This window comes from Spea bombifrons, chromosome 7 (assembly GCF_027358695.1).
Source record: "Spea bombifrons isolate aSpeBom1 chromosome 7, aSpeBom1.2.pri, whole genome shotgun sequence".
In the NCBI taxonomy this organism is placed as follows: domain Eukaryota; kingdom Metazoa; phylum Chordata; class Amphibia; order Anura; family Pelobatidae; genus Spea; species Spea bombifrons.
The window spans coordinates 13,611,495-13,631,565 of record NC_071093.1 but is presented as its reverse complement, the minus strand read 5'-3'; the positions used below and the strand labels follow the sequence as shown (position 1 = coordinate 13,631,565).

At 32.3% G+C, this 20,071-nt stretch overlaps 1 protein-coding gene across 1 annotated transcript in view; it reads left to right on the top strand.

Annotated features, from left to right (window-relative positions):
* Positions 1 to 20,071, top strand: part of TTN (titin) — a 201,585-nt gene that overhangs the window by 81,914 nt on the left and 99,600 nt on the right. The window contains exons 117-140 of the mRNA XM_053470904.1: positions 253 to 330; positions 619 to 702; positions 868 to 945; positions 1,383 to 1,466; positions 1,596 to 1,664; positions 2,472 to 2,537; positions 2,724 to 2,807; positions 3,276 to 3,356; positions 3,468 to 3,548; positions 3,740 to 3,814; positions 4,113 to 4,178; positions 4,756 to 4,839; positions 5,018 to 5,101; positions 5,616 to 5,669; positions 6,011 to 6,085; positions 6,199 to 6,282; positions 6,804 to 7,352; positions 7,596 to 7,670; positions 7,775 to 7,858; positions 8,025 to 8,111; positions 8,385 to 8,456; positions 8,693 to 8,773; positions 10,061 to 10,144; positions 10,378 to 10,458. Of these exons, the coding sequence (XP_053326879.1) occupies positions 253 to 330; positions 619 to 702; positions 868 to 945; positions 1,383 to 1,466; positions 1,596 to 1,664; positions 2,472 to 2,537; positions 2,724 to 2,807; positions 3,276 to 3,356; positions 3,468 to 3,548; positions 3,740 to 3,814; positions 4,113 to 4,178; positions 4,756 to 4,839; positions 5,018 to 5,101; positions 5,616 to 5,669; positions 6,011 to 6,085; positions 6,199 to 6,282; positions 6,804 to 7,352; positions 7,596 to 7,670; positions 7,775 to 7,858; positions 8,025 to 8,111; positions 8,385 to 8,456; positions 8,693 to 8,773; positions 10,061 to 10,144; positions 10,378 to 10,458 (2,340 nt within the window). The remainder of the gene's footprint in view (positions 1 to 252; positions 331 to 618; positions 703 to 867; positions 946 to 1,382; positions 1,467 to 1,595; positions 1,665 to 2,471; positions 2,538 to 2,723; positions 2,808 to 3,275; positions 3,357 to 3,467; positions 3,549 to 3,739; positions 3,815 to 4,112; positions 4,179 to 4,755; positions 4,840 to 5,017; positions 5,102 to 5,615; positions 5,670 to 6,010; positions 6,086 to 6,198; positions 6,283 to 6,803; positions 7,353 to 7,595; positions 7,671 to 7,774; positions 7,859 to 8,024; positions 8,112 to 8,384; positions 8,457 to 8,692; positions 8,774 to 10,060; positions 10,145 to 10,377; positions 10,459 to 20,071) is intronic.

Here is a 20,071-nt window from a genome sequence, read left to right as displayed (position 1 = left end):
CATATTTTGACCTTCATTGACCATATATTGCTCATCAACTCATATCTCAGGTTCTTATCGCCTACTGTTAACCACAATGACAATATGGATTTTTGGGTTATACCATGATCTTCCATCATATTTTAGACAATTTAACAGTAACAAATAATTAAAAGATACATTACCTTTTCTTAATATGCACATCTTATTTAATAATACAGGCAAACCCCAGTTATTAAAAAGAATGGTTGTTTTATTTTTATAAATCTTTAGCGCCTTATGTCCATGAAAGAACTGTTGTAGAAGAACAAGTGGCTGTGTCTATCTCTAGAAAGGAGGAGATTTCTGAAGGTACAGTAAAATTTCTTTTTAAACATACTCTTTCTGACCAAGCGTTTCGGATGAGAGATTATGGATCATTTAAATTCATATGCAGTTTTGTGCACCCTAGCAACAAAATACACAGATATATTCTTAAGCCTATAGAATTTTCAGACAAGTCAGAGATATTGAAAAGTTTCAGTCCTATATGGCCATGTGAATACTTTACCAACTTACATTTAGAGTACCTTGTTACATTTTAGTTCACATGTTGTTGGGATCAAGTGAAATGACCTAAGTATATTAATATTTTTAAAGTGCCAAAAGTTCCAAAGAAAGCAGTTGTTGATGAGAAAGTACCTGTTGCTGCTCTTAAAAAAGAGGCTGTTCCAAGTCCTAAAGGTATATTTAAAAGAACCTCTTGTTGTCTGTTGTATGTTATATGTGTTGAACATGTTTTGTTGTTTATTGTCATTTGCCCTTCATGTACAGTTACTTTACAGCACACTTGAAACTAATTATTTTAAGCATAAGTATATTAAATATTATATATATTTAACATGACAGCAGTTCCTAAAAAACCTGTTCCAGAAGAAAAGGTACCAGTACCTGCACTTAAAAAGGAAGAGGTGTTACCATCGAAAGGTATCATCTAAAGCTTATGTGTGCACCAGCTTAATATTGTATGGATAGGATTGTGTGTCCTTGTATTTGTTATATTCGTATGATGTTATTCTTTTTATTTGTTAAACGCATATAATGCTATTCTTAATGAAACTTAAGTTTGCATTAACTCCTCTTTGCTTCAATCTTCATATGTTTGTAATGTGCACTAAATTATCATATGTTCTATAAGCTTTATGTAAAGGTGTACTACCTAGGTCGGTTATATTAATCGATACTGTGAAACGCGTCACCAGCAAAAGAAATCAGATTTTTTTTTTTGCATCTTAACCAGGGTGTATGCTTTTCTGTGATTTGCCTTGAATCACCTTAATACTTTTCATACATAACACATATAATTGCACAAAGTCCTAAAATAAAGTCCTAAAAAATCATTCACAAGTTTAATATATTTATAGTTCCTGAAGTGCCCAAGAAAATTGCACCAGAAGAGAAAGTACCTATAGCTGTTCCTAAAAAAGAACCAGCACCACCATCCAAAGGTATATATAGTTTTTTATATGTTTACCTTACTTCTAAAACCTTACTTCTTACCTTCTAAAATAGCCTTTAATAAAAGGATGCCTTAATCCACGAGCTAGAATTTAACATCATTTAATAAACATCTGTAGTGCCTGAAGCTCCAAAGAAGGTTGTAGAAAAGAAACTTGTTCCCAAAAAAGAACTTCCACCGGAGGAAGGTACTTTGTGTTTTATACATAAAGCATGAGTCTATATGTCCTTATCTTTAAGCTGTTTGGGATTTTCATACTACTTCTTTATATATATATATATGTGTATGTGTGTATAATTTAGTGTGTGTCCATGTAAAGTGATTTGTAGATGTACGCGCACGTTTATTTTAAATGCGTGTAATGTATTTAAAGTGCCAGAAGCATCAAAGAGACCTGTTTTTGAAGAAAAAGCACCAGAGCCTGTACCTAAAAAGATTGCCCCACCAAGCAGAGGTATAATTTGGCAGCTTACTGGTACCTGTCCCCTGCATAAAGGCTTCGCTTTCTGCTGCTTACAAATCTTTATACACTTAAAAGTTACAGATTTTTTTTTATTTTTTTTTTTACTTTTCTTGTATCTTCCAAAGCTGTCGTATGTTTTCTTGTAATGTGTTACTGACTTTACTGAGTTTAGCGTGCAGTCTTTGTTCATTCTTCTTCCTTAAATATAACAAAATAACAATTCATTCATGCTTAATCCGATATTGAAGCTCAGACTTGTAGCTTGCTGCAATATGTGAAAATCTGAGTGTTTGAAATATGAGTGTATCGTCCTGTCCGAACATCTGTCCACTCATATAATGGAGTGCAATAACTGTTTTTAATATTGTCCATCTCTGTGTAGTTGTTTCTTGTTTAATTGTCACAAATCATAGCCCTTAATATTTGTGTATTAATGGCATTGTCTGTTACCGTTACTGAATAACCATATACCCATTATCTTAATACGAGTACATTCTGTGAACAAATAATAAAAGCTAGTATCTTTTAAAGTACCCGAAGCCCCCAAGAAACCAGAAGAACCAGTTCCAAAAGTGGCAGAACCACCGGTTCCTAAAGGTATAGAAATGTCTTTCTTTAAAGTCACCTTTATAAGATATTTCATTAAAGGATTTTACTGTACGGTGCATGAACGATTTATAATTTAAAACAATACTTTTAAATTAAAATTATATACTTTAGGGGACAATATCTGAGACAAAATAAATTTTAAATATCTAATATACAATTACTCTATTTTTAAAGTTCCCGAAGCACCAAAGAAACCAGTCCCAGTAGAAAAGGTGCCAGTTGTGGTGCCCCCTAAAGTAGAGGCTCCCGCAGCTAAAGGTATATTTATTGTAAAACAATGTATGCAGAATATGTATAAAGTGTTTAGCATTATGCCGTTCCCACTAACTATTTCTTAAGACTAAAAGTTCAGTTTAAAGTCTTGCATTCTTCATGTCATATCTTTTTATGTTCTGTGTTTGTCCAGTGTTCCAAACGGTCTGTTAAAGCTTGTGTCTTATTTAGCATGTTTTAGTTTCAGTCTTGTTGAACAATTCTTGTTGGAAAAAAAAAGTTGCGACTTTCTGTGTTATTTAACCATTTAAATAATTTAAAAAAATACACATTTACAAATCCCTTTGACAATCCCATTTTAGTAATGTACTGATATTCTTAAATCAGAAATACAGTTTTTTGTGTCTTTTTTGTCTTTTTTGTATGTTTGTATGTGTGTCTTTTTCACTCACCTCTTTGTGCCATGCTTTGTGGTATTTTAAAAAAAAATCTTATAAGTAAATATGCTTAAAGTCCCAGAAGCCCCCAAGAGGCCTATTCCAGAAGAGAGGGTTCCACCTGCTGCACCCAAAAGGGAGGAACCATCTCCCAAAGGTAACTTTAAACTTTTTAACCTTAAACGTGCTTGCCCACACTAAACTATGCCTGCACATTAAAATATTTGTTAGAAATGATCCGAAATAAGCATTATAAATATCTTTAAAGTTGCTGGAGTTCCAAGAAGAGCAGCTCCTGAAGAGGAAGCTCCGGAATATGTTCCTTTAATAGAAGAAAGGCCAGCTAAAGGTAAACTAAAAACTCATTGGAGATTATATGGGTCTTAATACAGAACAATCAAATGACAAGGGTCAATGTAACTTACATGACAATAGCACATATGCTGTCCTCTTGTGTTGGAGAGATATATATACATATATATACAATATGTCTTTCTTTATCTTTATTCGCAATTCTAAAATGGTACAATATTCTTTAAGTGCCTACAAAGCATGTACCGGAAGAAAAAGTGCCCAGCTTCATTCCTAAAAAAGATGAAGGCCCTCCAGCTAAAGGTAGAAAACTACGCACGTGTTATTAATGCATCTTAAGTTACCATGTCCTCATTTCGAAGACAAAGGTTGGCATCAGTTATGAAACGCGTCTTAAACACTAGAGAGAGTAACTACTTGATACAGTCCGTGGCAATGTTCCACAGTATTTTTGTATGTAAATTAATTGTGTACCCGATGTCTATTGTGTTAATGTTATTCTGTTGTTAGAAATCACTTCCAGTTAAAACTCTTAATTTAAGCTTAAGTATATTGAGTTTGATGCCCATATTACAACTGGCATAAATGTATTCCTTTAAAGCCCCTGAAGCTCCGAAAAAAGTACCAACACCTGTTACTAAAAAAGAAGAGCCCATACCAGCTAAAGGTAGATTGAGTTATTAATGTAAAATGTCGAGCTGCTTATGTTACGTTAACCGGGCAAAGCTTGGGTGCATTCCCCCGATACACGTAATCCTATTAATGGAGCTTAACAGTTTAGATCCAAAAAGCATAGACATTTGCATATTAACATGTCAATGCATATTCAATATTCTAAAATAGTGTGTTAGAGAAGAAAATCACTTTAAATATGCTACAATGTAGTGTTACCAGTACCAAAGGATACATATTACACACTGGAAGCTGTAGGAAAAAATCTGATCATTATATCAAGATATAGCTGGAATCAGGGCTTTGAAGTGGCTCCATTATAATATGAAATATTGAATTGTATAGAGTATATATTTAAATACGTCACTCACTATTCTAGAAGGTGAAGTCAATTTAGCATGGCATATGACTTCATACGTAAGGATTTCAAGCACCCTGTAGGCTTTTTATGGTGTCTGTCTTCTTTTTACCATTTTTATGTTTGTATGTTCTTTTACTCACCAACTGTGTCATAAACTTTGCTAAAAAGTATTTGAACATGACATTCAACAAGTGGTATTGCTATTTTAAAGTTCCTGAGATGCCTAAAAGGAAAATACCAGAGGAGAAAGTACCTACTCCTGTTCAAACTAAAGAAGAAGTTGCTCCACTCAAAGGTATAATTCAAATCCAGGCCAAAAAAATCTTTGACTTTTCTTTTAATATTTCATATGTTTTTTCTGTTATTATGTCTCTTGGGTTTCGGTGTTTCTTCCTACAAGTTTTCTTAGTGTTATGTGTTTCTCCTGTGTCATTCTTTGGGATTCTTAAGTGTGGTCTGTTACTGTATCTTAGTTCCTGAGAGCGTTAAGAAACCTAAAGCAGCCGGAAAACTTCCAATTGCGGCTCCTGAAGTGCCAGAAGCCCCTCCTTTGAGAGGTATATTAACTCAAGACTGCTCTTTCTTTACATCATTTGCAAAAATCAAATGTTTACAAGAAAAAAGATCCCTTTCCCCAAAAGAACATAACAAGGGAGTTTTCGTTTTGTATTCAAAGATACTTTAGTCCTTTTTTTGTAAGCATTATCTTGAAAATAATATAGGAATCACAAGAGTTTTGCTCACCCTATCATATTACATATAGTTATATCTCACTGTTTTCTATTTTATTTTAAAATATTTTAAATAAGCATTGCTACATCAGCAACATCTATCTCCACATTTCACTACTCAATCCTCATCTATTTAGTGCGACATTCAAACATATCATAGTCAAGTCATCATTTAGCGGAAGAGGATGAATGTAGCCTTCTTAATTGTCTGTCCAAGGATATTGTCTGTGTCATTTTCATGTCTTAAAAAGTCAGTCCTACCTATCAGTGTAAATCTCTTGGATTTTATGTTTGTCTGTGTTTACAAAACATACTCTTACCGAACTACTACTCTTTAAAGTTCCCGAAGCCCCAAAGAAGCTGGTACCTGAAGAAAAGGCTCCACCATCCAAAGGTAGCTTACAATTTTGCGTGTATCAAAATGTGTTACTCTTGTTTCTTAGAGCTAATTTTATAAATCCTGATGAACCTGTCCATCTTAACAAAAAATGTAGCTGGAAATTTATGTTTTATGTTTCTCTTGAATTTTGATAATTATAGGGCCTACATTAAGTGTCAAAAATTGACACTTTTTCTTAGATTTTCACTGCAGAGCACTTCTCATCCTGTATGTCCTTGTCAGTCTCGTCTGTCAGGTGTTCTAAATGTGTTTAGATATCCATCTTCCTTCATACATTCTTTAATACACCTCTCTGAGAGTGGTTATCAAACATCTTATAAATATGTTTTTTAAAGTGCCCGATACTCAAAGGAAAGCAGAGGAAAAGATACGCATCACTGCCAAAAAGGTTGAGGCTCCAGCGCCAGCAGGTACATTACATTTCTTTAGAAAAATGTCTTGCAGTGCGTCTTATCTTCTTTTTTGTGTTTATTTTTGTATGTTATTGGCAATGCCCTCACATGTTTAAAATTACTATTTAAAGTACCTGGTGTTCCAAAGAAAGCCAAAGAAGTAGAAAAAATACCCATTATCGTGGCCAAAAAAGAAGTCACTACCCCAGTTCCAGGTATATATTAATATAAGATAATATAATATTGATAATGTTTATCAGTATTTTGGATTGGTATTGTTTAGTAGTCCATAGATGTTAAAAAATATATTAAAAAGAAATATAATGTAAAACATGAACAAAGTTATTTTAATATAGTAAGACATAGTGAGAACATATTAATATAGAAAATATATTTAAGATATATAGTTATACAATTATATAATTGTGTTTGTATTATAAGACTATATATATATATATATATATATATATATATATATATATATATATATAATCTTGCAGCTTGTTCACAAGAGCAAAAATAAAAATAAACTAAAACATACATTTTTAGGAAAGTTCACATTTTTTACTTTACTACATTGTAACCTAACCATATGGAAATGTTTAATTACAAAAAATTCTAAAATGTTTTTATTTCTTAAATTTACAGAAATAAAAAAATATATATATTTTTATTAAATATTAGGTATTCATTGATACAGTATGAAAATAATATTAATACTAAAATGTATTTATAGTGTCAATGGTGTCCAGGAAAGTAAAGGAAGCAAAAATAGTTGCTGTTAGAGATGAAGAGGAACCAGATCAAATAATTGAACAACCAGCTTATAGAGAAAAAGAAGTATACGAAAAAGTATACAGAAAAAGAGAGGCGGTTGTCAAAGAACAAATCTATCAGGAAAAAGAAGAAATCTATGAGGAGGAAGTTTTGGGGTCAGAAGAAGAAATTTATGAGGAAGAACCTCAGATAGAAGAAGAAACCTATGAGAAAGAAGAATATGCTTATGAAGAACAAGTAGCGATTTCTGTGAAAACACATGAAGAATTGTATGAAGAGGCCCCCGAAGAAGTCTATGAGGAAGAAGAGGCTGCTGAAGAAATATATGAAGAGGAAGAAATTGGGGAAGAAGAAATATACGAAGAACATATTTATGAAGCAAAAGAAGAAGCCTATGAAGAAGAACATATTTATGAGGAAGAGGTTTATGAAAAAGAACCCCAAGTGGAAATTATAGCTGCAAAGGGAAGATTCTATCAAGAAGTAGAGGTGGTTTATGAAGAAAAAGGTACAAGTGTACATCTTGTGTGTCTTTTATCTTCAATTTCTTTTGCTGTCTTGTTCTTGAGCTTTTTAATCACCGAAAATGTTTCTGCAAGCCTGATCAGTTTTGTAGATTTAAAAGACCTTAATATATATTTAGAAACGATAAATTGGAACTATATATTTTTCACCTATTATCAAAAATTACTTGTTATTGCTAAATGCAAAACTAAACTCTAAAACCAGTTTTATAATTAATGTTTTAAAGAGCCCGAGAAGCCTGCTGCAGTTGTCATTGAAAGGAAAGTAACACTTTCTAAAAAAGAGGTTTCACCTCCAAAAGGTACTTCACATCTTAAAAGTTATGTGTTTCATGTCTTATGTGTTCTAGTGTCTTGTTTTGTCTCTCTCTCTCTTACAATGAAAATCTGTGTCGTTACTTTAAAGAACTTGAAAAGCCTAAAATGGTGACGGTCGAACCAAAAATACCCACACCTGTTCACGAGAAAGAAAAAGTCATTCTCAAAAAAGGTCATTATTTATTATACATGTTTAGGTTCAAATTAGAATGCAAAAACCGAATTCATCTCTCAACGTTGTTGTGTATGTGTTTGTCTGTGTTACGTTCTTAATGGATGTGGTGTTTGATGTAACTGTGATGTCAGTTGTTTTATAAAATATATCTTTTAATAACCAGAACCAGAGAAACCTGTTCCAGTGGAGAAAACACCAGTTGCACCCCCTAAAAAAGTAGAGGTTCCCAAAAAAGTTCCTCCAGTTAAAGGTATATTAATAACAAAATAAATAATTTTGACTTCTTGTGATATCCTACTTCATTAATTAACAGTAGTTCTTATTGTAGGGGACTACTTATTTATTACAATCATATAGCATTTTCTATGTGATTAAAAATATAGATACTCTATTAACATTTAGCTGAATATCATTCATAAAAAGCCAACCCCCTTCCAGTAAATGGAATTAACCGTCTAACACTTACAACACGGTGTTGTGTGGTTTCTAAATGTTGAAATGTCTTGAACTAATTTCTTTAAAGTCCCTGTGGAGCCTAAGAAGCCTGTTAAAAAAGAAAAAGAAGCAAAGAAAGAAGAAGCTGTACATGTTGAAGGTATATTACCCTTCACTTGCTTAAAGGCATTCAGAGCCCATTTCATCATATGTATCATCTTCATCAAAAGAAACAATTCTAACATATTCATAAATGGTGTTTAAACGTCCCATCTTCATTACTTGTAGGAGATCATCTTTTTTTTATGTTTGTATGTTTGTCCCACATAGTGTTGTCTTATTTTTCTCTTAATGCTCTTTTAACCTACACGGCTAAAAATCCAAATATTTCTCAAGTTTCGAAGGTCATTAAGAAACCAGTTTCAGAAGAGAAAGTACCAGAGGCTCCACCAAAAATCGAAATACCACCCGTTAAAGGTATATGGAACACAAAAACGAAGAGCTAATTACCTTTATGTCCAATATGAATAATGATCAATTTTTTGTTTGTTGATGTTGTATGTGGTGTACAGTTGTATTACGTTTAGAGTGAACTGAATTGTTTTCAAAACTAGTGTTGTAAAAGCAACCTCATCTTTAACCTCTTACAACTCTTCATCTTTAACCACTGTCAACTAGGGTTGACAACACATGCATCTCTGAAGGATCCCTTAAAAACACAGCCTACCATAAGTAACATATCATTCTTTATGTAGTGTTGATCCAACACAATTCTTAAGTCGTTTTCCTCCAATTGATAATTCGAAATTAGAATAATTTAGTTAAATATTTTCTGTTCTTAACAGCTTTTTATTAAGTTTCAGGTCTTTTTTCGGTTTCAGTTCTATTTCGGTTTTCTTTAACAGTTTTAAACTGATTAGGGTGATTAAATGTTTCAAGTATTCTGGAACCCTCTGTATGCGGTGATGCTTTTAAATCCATTTTTAATGTTTTTCATACTTATGGCTGTGTATAGCTCATGTAGTATATTGGTGTTATTAACAAACAGTATATTACGATTATCATACTGATACACAATGACACTATGTTGTTAAAAATATACATATATATATTACATGGCTAAATGAATTACATTGCAGTACAAGATTTTGAGACTACTTGGTCTTTTGTTTGAACAAAAGGTCTAGGTAGTCTAACTTTTGATCCATAATTTTATATTATAATATATTATTATATTGATAGCTTGCTATGTATTAAGAATAACAGCACTGTGGAATATGAATGGTGCTATATAATAGAATAAAAATAATAGCAAACAAGAAGGTGCAGTACCTAGCAAAAGTAGCTCAGGTGAGCAAGATAAATAATAGTTTAAATATTTTAAACATAGCAAATATTAAAAAGTGGCTTATATTACAACAATCCCTAAATCATATAACAACAGATATTGGCAAACATGTCTAAAATATCTGCATTCTTTTGCGGAATTTACCCCTCGACACACTCTACGCAATTGAAAAAAAAATATTATAGAACAGAAGGAGAATAATATACATTTTTTAGGATTAAAAAATCTAAATGATACTTTTTGAATCAACATATAGGTTTGTATGTATATAAATGTGTTCAGATAAGTATATATTTGTTTTGTGTTTTAGAATGTCGTTCTGTCCACATTGTGATCAGAATGTGATCTGTTTCCTTGGGAAAATTAATAATCTTGTTTTAAACCATAAACCAACCAAAAATAATATATCTTTTAAGTGCCTGAGAAGCCAAAGAAACCTGTACCAGAGGAAAAAGCACCAGCTCCTATTGTGAAGAAAGAGGAGGCTCCTCCGGAAAGAGGTAAACACCTTATCAACACAATAGCTGGTTGAGTTACAATACATAAAGTGTTTTAATAATATTAATTATATTATTATTACTACTCTTATCAAGCATCTTCCCTAAGTATATTGGTGACTCCAAGTTACACAACCCTGTTGGGAGACATGTAGTCTAACACTTGTGGTTTGTTAAATTATTACATTTGTTTGGATTTTGGCACTCCCTAAAACAACTCTAATATATTTTAAAAGTGCCGGAAGTACACAAGCGAGCAGTACCTGAGGAAAAAGTCCCTGTTTCGGTGCCTAAGGAAGAAGTCCCAGCACCCAAAGGTACTTGTCTCTCATATGTCTTCTGAGAAAATAGTAGAAACTAAGGTAGTCTTAAGAAAGAACATATAACTAAAATATCTGATATCCTATTCCTGAAGTGCCTGAAATTCCCAAGAAAGTTGTCCCTGAGGAAAAAGTAATTGCCAAAAAGGAAGTCCCAGCTCCCAAAGGTAGAATAACTTCTTATTACTTCTGTGTACAGTGTTCGTGTTACTTTTGTATATATCAATATCTTGTCTGACTGAATGTTGACTTTTTGACATATATTATATGTGATTCACACCATTGTGAGACACACATTCTTCTTCCCAAATCATATATATATATATATATATTTTTATGTTGAGCGTTTTGTTCTTCCTGGTGGGTTGGTAACACATTTCTTATACACAAATGTGATGTTTTTAAAGTTCCTGAAGTGGCCAAAAAGGTAGCTGAGAAGGTACCAGTTCCACCCACTAAGAAAGAAGTGCCAGAACCCAAAGGTACATAGAATTTACTCTTTCAAACAATGGGAATCACTTTATGTATTGTCTGTTTTGTCAAAATACTGTGTACATGTTTATATAGTGGTGTATTTGTTTATGTCATCTTATTACAAACAAAAAACATGTGTCTTTAAATTGTTAGAAAAGCGTAAAAAAGTTCTTCCGGAGCCTAAAGCCCCAAAGGAAGCTCCTCTTTTTAAAGGTACTTGAGACTTGATTGGCTAAAGTGCTAATATCAGTGCACTTTTTCACAGACAACGTGACTCCTCTAAGCTTCAAAAAAAAAATCATAATAACTATTAATATTAATATAACTATTAATATTCATATACTTGTGTTCCCAAATTAACATCATTGAAATGATTGTGTTTCTAAAGGTCTAAGTGCTTTGTTAAAATATCATTAAGCTGTTTAGATTTGTCTGTCTACCGGTTTGTCTTTGTAGTCTTTTTTGATCAGTTTATAGCCTGTGCACTTCTTCAGTAGTGTAAATGAACACTTGTTTTTAAAGTGCCAGAACTGAGAAAGGTGCCTGTTCCTGAAGAAAAGGTGTCCATTCCAGCTGTTAAAAAAGAAGAGATAGCACCTTCCAAAGGTACATCTCCAAAAATGAAATGCTGTATTAACAAAATAATCAACCACATTACATCAGACTTCATCTTTGTTGCTTTATCTCTTTGCATTTAATGTACTTTTGCTCATTGTGTAAAAGTTCTTAAAAAAAAAAACTCTTAACATTTCTAAAAATAATTTTAAAGTGCCAGAACGAAAGAGGTTTGTCCCAGAAGAAAAGGCACGAGAAGTTTCTCCTAAAAAAGAAGAAGTGCCTCCAGTAAAAGGTATACAAAATCTTCCTGAAATCTTTCTGTCGTTATTGTTCTTTACAAATCCCTCTTTTTGTAAATTGTGACAGGGTACTTGGGTCTTGGGCGTGCTTCTTACTTTATTTGTTGTCACTGTTGTTTGTTTGTTTTTTTTAATCTCACTTTATGTGTCGTTTCACATTAAATGTTTCGTGTTCTTTAAAGTGCCAGAGGTACCCAAGAAAATTAGTCCTGAAGAAAAGGTTTCAAAGGTTGTCCCTGAAGCACCACCAGCAAAAGGTAACTATTTTCATCTTGGATGACAGACTGTACCTTGATAAATATATTCAGCAATACGGTAGTAGTAAGGGTATACATTAAATGTAATTAATTGGACCATCAACTTAGGCACCTAAACTTAATAGGCAAGGTTTCTGATGAACTAAAGATACAGATTAAACTTTTTACATTAAGATCATTGCTACTTGCCATGCTGAATATTTTAATGCCTTTTTTAAAAGGATTTGGAACATAATTTGTATAAATATATATATATATATATATATATATATATATATACATATATACAATTTTGAATTCATGCTTAAACAGGTTCATAATTAATATACACTCAACTCTTTAAATGTTTTATTTGTTCCGTAAGTATTGTTTGGTGTGTTTTATTTAAATCTAATGAAAATATGAAAGCTCCATACTCCTTGGAGTACAGATTTCTCAGAACTTAAAGTTTAAAAACTAAAAATTCAAACAATTCTTAAAGAGAATGGTATCTTTAAAGTGCCTGAAAAACTGAAGACTCTAAAGGATGAAGCCGTTGTTGACTTGTCCAAAAAGGAAGAAATTTATTTCAAAGGTATAAAGCAATATTCAGATTAAACCTCTTCCATTACTAATATCTTTAGAAGTAGTCATGTTTTGTTTAATTTCAATGTTGTCCGTTTTGTTTGTTTACTCTTTTGTCTCCAAAGGAAATATGTAATATAACAAAATACATTTAACATTTTGCACATCTGTTTTAAAGGTTTTTTCAAATGCCAGAAGCTCGTAAAATGGCAATTCCTGAACACGATAGCTAGTTAAGTTAGAATACTTACAGGGTATTACAGGCTATTATTAAACATCTTCCTTAACTTGAATTCTTAACATAATGTTGAGACAACTATAGTTGTGTTGTATTTTGGCGCTAAATCAACCGTCCTATACTTTAAAGTGCCAGAAGTGCATAAGCTAGCAGTACCTGAGGAAAAAGTCCCTGTTTCGGTGCCTAAGGAAGAAGTCCCAGCACCCAAAGGTACATGTCTCTCACATGTCTCCTTAGATAGGCTTAGCTAGTGTATAGAACGAACATAAAACTAAAATATCTGATGTCCTATTCCCAAAGTGCCGGAAATTCCCAAGAAAGTTGTCCCAGAGGAAAAATTAATTGCTAAAAAGGAAGTCCCAGAAAAAGTTCCAGTTATACATAAGAAACCCAAACCTATGGAAGGTACATAGACTTGTGTTTTTGTGTTGGTGTCATGTCATTTCATATATGTCATTTATGGGGGGAAAAAACCCTAAAATATTACTAATATCTTTAAGTGCCTGAAGAAAAAATACAACACAGGACTACTAGAAAAGAAGTTGTAACCCCAGCCCAAGGTACAATATACTTACAAAATGTGTGTGTTTTTGTCTGTTTTCAACCATAACTTTACAGAGGTGGCTGACATTACCCTAGTTAATGTTGAACAAGAGACCCCATAATCCATAAAATATGATGCTTAAAGACTAATAACAGCTAAAAGCCTCATGTGTTCCTATAGATTTTAAAATATGTTATAATCTTTGTAAGGGCCTAAAGTAGCATTAGAGCAGAAACTAAGAGCTTTCGTCCAGAAAAAAGAAATGCCTTCTCCTAAAAGGAATTAATGCGCTTCATAATCATATTACCCATGTACAAGGCCATTTTTATGGCTTTATCAGCTCAATCTGCCAGTAAGGACCCATCATTAGGCTTCAGTGCATTACTATATACCATACAAGCACAGGAAATTATACTCATAATACAAATAAATCAATGCTATGTTATTTTCTTAAAGTCCCTGAGGCCTTTAAGAGGGTAGTCCCAGAGAGAGAACCCACAACCGTGCCACAAAAAGAAGTTGTTACACCTGTGACAGGTATTTAATTAAACAAAGCATAAATAAGACATACTTTCCATTATAGTTAAACCTATCTTTTTGTGACAAATCCTCAATATGTTTTAAAGTGGCAGAGGTTCCAGAGGAAGAAATTGAAGAAAAGATGTCTACTTTTATTCATAGGGAGGAAATTGTCACAGCTGTTGAAGGTATATGGTTTATTCTAAATACTTATTTTGCAGTTGACAGATGCCCCTTTTTGTTGAATAAGAGAAAATAAAAATATAATTTTTGGAATACAGAGTTAAGCTTTTAGGGAGCATACTGCATGCCCTTATTTTGCTTGTGATGCAATCCATAAGATCCATAAGTACAATGCAATTGATCAATAATACCTAAATAATACCTAAATACCAAAGTCTAATTAAGTTAATTGATCCTAAATAGCGTTCATTAAGGGAATGAATGGAGGCAACATATTCAGGTAACAAGAGATATGTGTTGTCATTTGTTGTCTTCATATTCAACTAAGGATAATTAATTATTAGCACAATTTTGATGACAGTAGACAGCTGTCCCATCCCATACTGGATATGTAATAGATTGTGTATTGTGTTAGAACAGAACTCTGTCATTTGCTCATGTTATATGTCTTAATGTTGTGTAATATATACATCTTAAACAAAACTAATATCTTTGAAGTAACTGAAGAGATCGAACTGGTTGTCCAAGAGAAAGCATTGCCTCTGGTTCCGCCACCTGCTTACCCTCCTTCTTTAATAAAGAAACATGTTCTACCCAAAAAAGGTATCTCCTTGGTTACTACTTATGGAGTCAAATACTTGTGTTTCTTTATATCACCTTCTATCGGAAATGATGAAGTTTTTAAAATGTAACTAATATCTTTTAAAGAACCTGAGATAGCCCAAGAAGTGCCTCAGAAAGACAAAGTGAGACGATTGGTACCCAAAAAAGAAGTCACTCCACCAGAGCCAGGTATATTACCTCTTAGGTGCAATGAAATATCTGTCCGTGTCACAGTCTAATCAATGTTTGTACCTAATAGTTTGCTAAGAATATATATTAACATTAAACATTCAATAATATCTTTTATATGTTACTGTAATAACAACAAATCGCAAAGGAGCTCATTCTGTTGAAGGTATACAACTAATATCTGCGCAAAAGATGCAGATAATATTAAATACTTAACCAAAACTGATTTCCTTAAAGTAACCGAGGTGTTAAAGAAAACCTAAAAAGAGGAAAAACGTGCAACTGTCAAAACATAAATATATTGTTTACTTAGAGAGTAGCAAATCTTCTATTATGGCTTTCTTAGAAATTGTAGTGGACCTCTTACCATTAGTAAGAAATTAAGAATATATATCTCTTAAAGCAATGGATGAAACATCTAGACCTGAAGAAGAAAGGTTGCATATTACAACTTCTACTAAAGGTGCTGTTCTCCCACAAGGTATATTCATGGTGATGCCTTTATATTCAGTTATAATTAATGAATCACTAATTACTAACACCTAAATCAACACTAATATCTTTGAATAAACAGAAGATCATAAGAAACCAGAAGAGAAAGTGTCCCAAAGTGAACAACTCAAAACAGAAGATGTTTTTCAAGTGGAAGGTACATTATCTTCTTGGCATTGCATTCATGCCACAAAGTATTAACAAGTGAAATACATAATAATACTAATATCTTTGATATTCATGAAAGTAATATTTAATAATATGTAGAAAAACATTAACATATACCCTGTTTAAATTCATTATCCTCTTCGTATTATTCATTGATTTATACAATCACATTTTACCATAGGAGTTGAAATAGGCAAATATTTCAAAAAAACTAATCTTTTTTTAAGCGATTGTTCACATTCCCAAGAAGCCTACCCCAAGAGAGAAAGAAAGAGAAATACGTAGTGCTGATCACAAAATAGAAGTAACACCTTCAGTAAAAGGTATACCAGCTTTAACAATTCTGTACGATTAACTACTAGCTTGTTTTAACATGAGCTTTTTGAAGCATTAATGCAATTGCTTATGAGCCTAGAAGCAGTTTGGATAAGGTTAAAGTTATTAACTGTAACAGAATACATAATAGTTTTGATGAGGGTAAACATATTTAACATAATCAAGTTTAAATATTTAATACATAAGAACCACTGAATTTGAGCCAAATTATGAACATAACCTATATTTATTATTTAACAAATAAGTGTATTTATTTTTAAAATATAAAAATGACTGAAGTGCCTAAGAGCACAAAATACTTCATACTGTTAATGAAATGATCAGGGTAGAATATATAAAAACATATTAAATGTTTTGTAAATTGGCATTCATATGAAGTAGAATTGTAAGCCGCTAAAATAGAATACATCAATAATTAATTCATAAGGCAAGTTTATCTGTTTTATGAAATGGTTTCGTAGAGCATACGTTGCTTGCTTGATTAGATTATCAAAACGTAATTAAAATGATACATTTTTAAAAGGAAAAGATGAACAGAAGGTGATTCTGGAAGAGAAAGCAGTTCCAGTTTCTAAAAAGAAAGTTGTAGCCCCTATAAAAGGTATTTTATAATTTAACTGCTACTATTGACTAAAACACACAAGTTTGTGTTGTTTAACAACTGTACTAAGTCAACATTAATATCTTTAAAGTATCTGAAGAGCCATCAAGAACTACTCCAGAAGAAATATTGCAGACTGCCATTGACAAACAAAAAGTAGCAGTATACGAGAAAGGTATCATCTTGCAAATATAACAGTAATTTAGTTATATCATTATCAAATAAACAAACTAATACCAAGCCAATGTATTTGAAGAAAAAATAATAATTAACACATAAGGCAGGTTTGTCTGTTTTATCAAATGGTTTCATAGAGCTTACGCTGCTTGCTTAATTAGACTATTAAAACCTAATTAAAATGATACATTTTTAAAAGGAAAAGATGAACAAAAGAAGGTGATTCTGGAAGAGAAAGCAGTTACAGTTTCTAAAAAGAAAGTTGTAGCCCCTATAAAAGGTATTTTATAATTTAAATGCTACTATTGACTAACACACACAAGTTTGTGTTGTTTAACAATTGTACTAAGGCAACATTAATATCTTTAAAGTATCTGAAGAGCCATCAAGAACTACTCCAGAAGAAATATTGCAGACTGCCATTGACAAACATAAAGTAGCAGATTATGAGAAAGGTATCATCTTTGAAATATTATAGTCATTTAGTTATATCATTATCAAATAAACAAACTAATACCAAGCCAATGTGTTTGAAGAAATGGATGCCCCAAAAATGCATATCCTTGAAGACAAGCCGGCTACTTTACTTCACGGAAGAGGAATTCTTTATCCTAAAACTGAAGGTATATCATCTAACGTATCTTCTTATTTCCACTATGCATTTGTTACAAACCATTGTAAACTAGCAAAAGTAACATGAAACTAATATCTTTTAAGTAGGGGAAGTCCCAAAAAGGCCAACCCCTGAAGAGGAGTCATATATTACTGTAACAAAAAGAGATGTTACATCAACTTCTGAAGGTATAAAGTCGATAATCATCTCTGTGCTCCACATGAAACCATTTAGTTATTCAAATGAAATATTACCCAAATGTATACTAATTACTTACTAATATCTTTGAAGATGTAAAGGTCTTGAAGAGACCAACCCCCGAGCAGAGGCCACAGGCTGCGATATCCAAGAAAGAAGTTACTTCCATTGTGGAAGGTATACGTTCTGTAGAACTGTTTCCTTATAACTATTTAATAATTTAAATAGAACATACATTATTACATGCTGATATATGATTAACATCTTTGAAATAGTGGAGGTCCTGAAGACACCAGCCTCTAAAGAAAAAACACAGATTGCAGTATCTCAAAAAGAAGTTGATTATATCGAGGAAGGTATATAATCTTTAATGATTATTGCATAACAATATAAAAAAGTAGTTCAGTGGTAGTTATACAATTATGTTCTAATACGCAATTAATATCTTTCCATAAGTGGAAGTCCCAAAAAGGCAAACCTCAGAAGAGAAACCTCATATTACAGTACACAAAAAAGAAGTAGCTTCTCTAGTACAAGGTATTTAATCTATAATTATATAATAATAATAATCTACTCTATAAATATGCAAATTAAATATATTATGTATTATAATATTGATATTTAATCAATATCTTTAAAATAGTGCAAGTTCCAAAAAGGAAGCCCCTTAAAGAAAAAACACAGACTGCTGTATCCATTGTGGAAGGTATCTAATTCATGATTATGAACTTCTTATATGATAGAAATTTAATTATTTAAATTCGGTAGCAATCAATCATACACTAAAGTGACATATCTTTTGCGTAGCTGAGGTCCAGAAAAGATCAACCCTGGAAGAGAAACCCAGTATTGCAGTACACAAAAAAGAGATTACATCCATTGTAGAAGGTATCTCTACATAAATAAGCATCTGTGTGTAATAATTTATTCTAGCTCAGTATTAATGAACTATTTGTGTACTGAAATTTAATGTGTTTTAAATAGAAGCTGCCCCAATGAAACTGATCACGGAAGATAAGCCACTAATTTCTGTACCCATAAAAGATGTCACTTCCATTGTGGCAGGTATATAATATTCTACCATCTTTACAATATAATGATTTTGTCATTTAAGTTTAATATTCACTAGCAAAACATTTGCTAACATAAGATTAATTTATTTAAGTAGACATTCCAGAAAAAGTGGCCGTTGATAAGAAGCAAGTTTACAGAGAAGTTAGCCCTCCCAAAGGTATAGCATCAACATCATCATCATTATCATCATCATCATCATCATCATTTTTTAAGCATCTCATTGCAGTCACCCCATTAATAAATTACAATATGCAGTAGATATATTAAATATATAATTCAGTTTGGAGTTGCCTAAGAGACCTGCTATGGAAGAAAAGGAAGTATGGCATAAAAAGGAATGGCTTCCATCATCATTATGTTTCACCCGATAAATGCTTGGTTTTCATTAGCCCCACACTGACACCAATCTAATATCTTAAACATGGATGTGGTCCTGCAAAGACCAACTTACTATATCCAAAAGGAACAATGTTTCCCTGTGGATGGTATATTGTCAACAACGTGACTGTTACAATCAAACCATTAACACACAAGCATAACCATCAATTAAATACTAATCTAAAACTAATATCTTTTAAGTAATGGAGATTCCACAGAGAAGACTAACTGAGCAGAAGACATGTGTTGTACACAAACCTGAAACAACATCTACTGAGGAAGAGATATTTTCTTGGGATTCATTTTATACATCAATTTTAATGTTTGAAATCGTCTAAAAAGAAAACCAAAACAATTACTCTTTGTTGAAGATAGTGTCCATTTTAATCAGTATGTCTTATTGTCTGCATAAGGTTAGGGAATGAGGTTAACAAGCAATATTCTAAAACAAAGTTAAAATCTTTAAAGCAGTTGCAGTTCCGAAGAAATCAGAACCACGTGAAAAAATACCAGCTACTGTGCCCAAAAAGGAAATTACTCCACCAGTAGAAGGTATATCATTGTCTTGTTGAAGTGTCTTATTCTTTCTACATATATGTTGTTTGTGTCAAAAATAAATATGCTAAGAGAAAACTAATATCTTTAAAGCTCCCATGGTTCCAAAGAAACCAGTTCTGGAGGAGAAGCGTCCTATTGTGTTGCCTAAAAAGGAAATAGCATTACCCGCTGAAGGTATATCTTTTTTTTCTAGCCATTTGTTAACCAACATTTCTGAGTAGTATGTTTCTAAGCTATCATTTCTTGAGAAAAACATACTAAACAAAGACTAATATCTTTAATATAGTGGAGGTACCTAAGAAACCTACCCCAGAAGTGAAACCTGTTGGTGTTGTTAAAAAGGGTGTTGAGCCACCAGTGGAAGGTACATCATGTTTTAATGTGTGTCCCTTTGTGTATATCTGTGTATGTGTAGCCATTTTATGAATTATAACTGCTTGATTGCTAAAGTTAAACTAATATCTTTGAAGTTCTGACTGTAGAGAAGAACAGTACATACCCCTGTAACAAATTAGATATTAGTCAAAAAGTTATTTCAGATGAGAAGAAGCCTATCACACTTTCTCCCACGAAACATGCCCCTCATG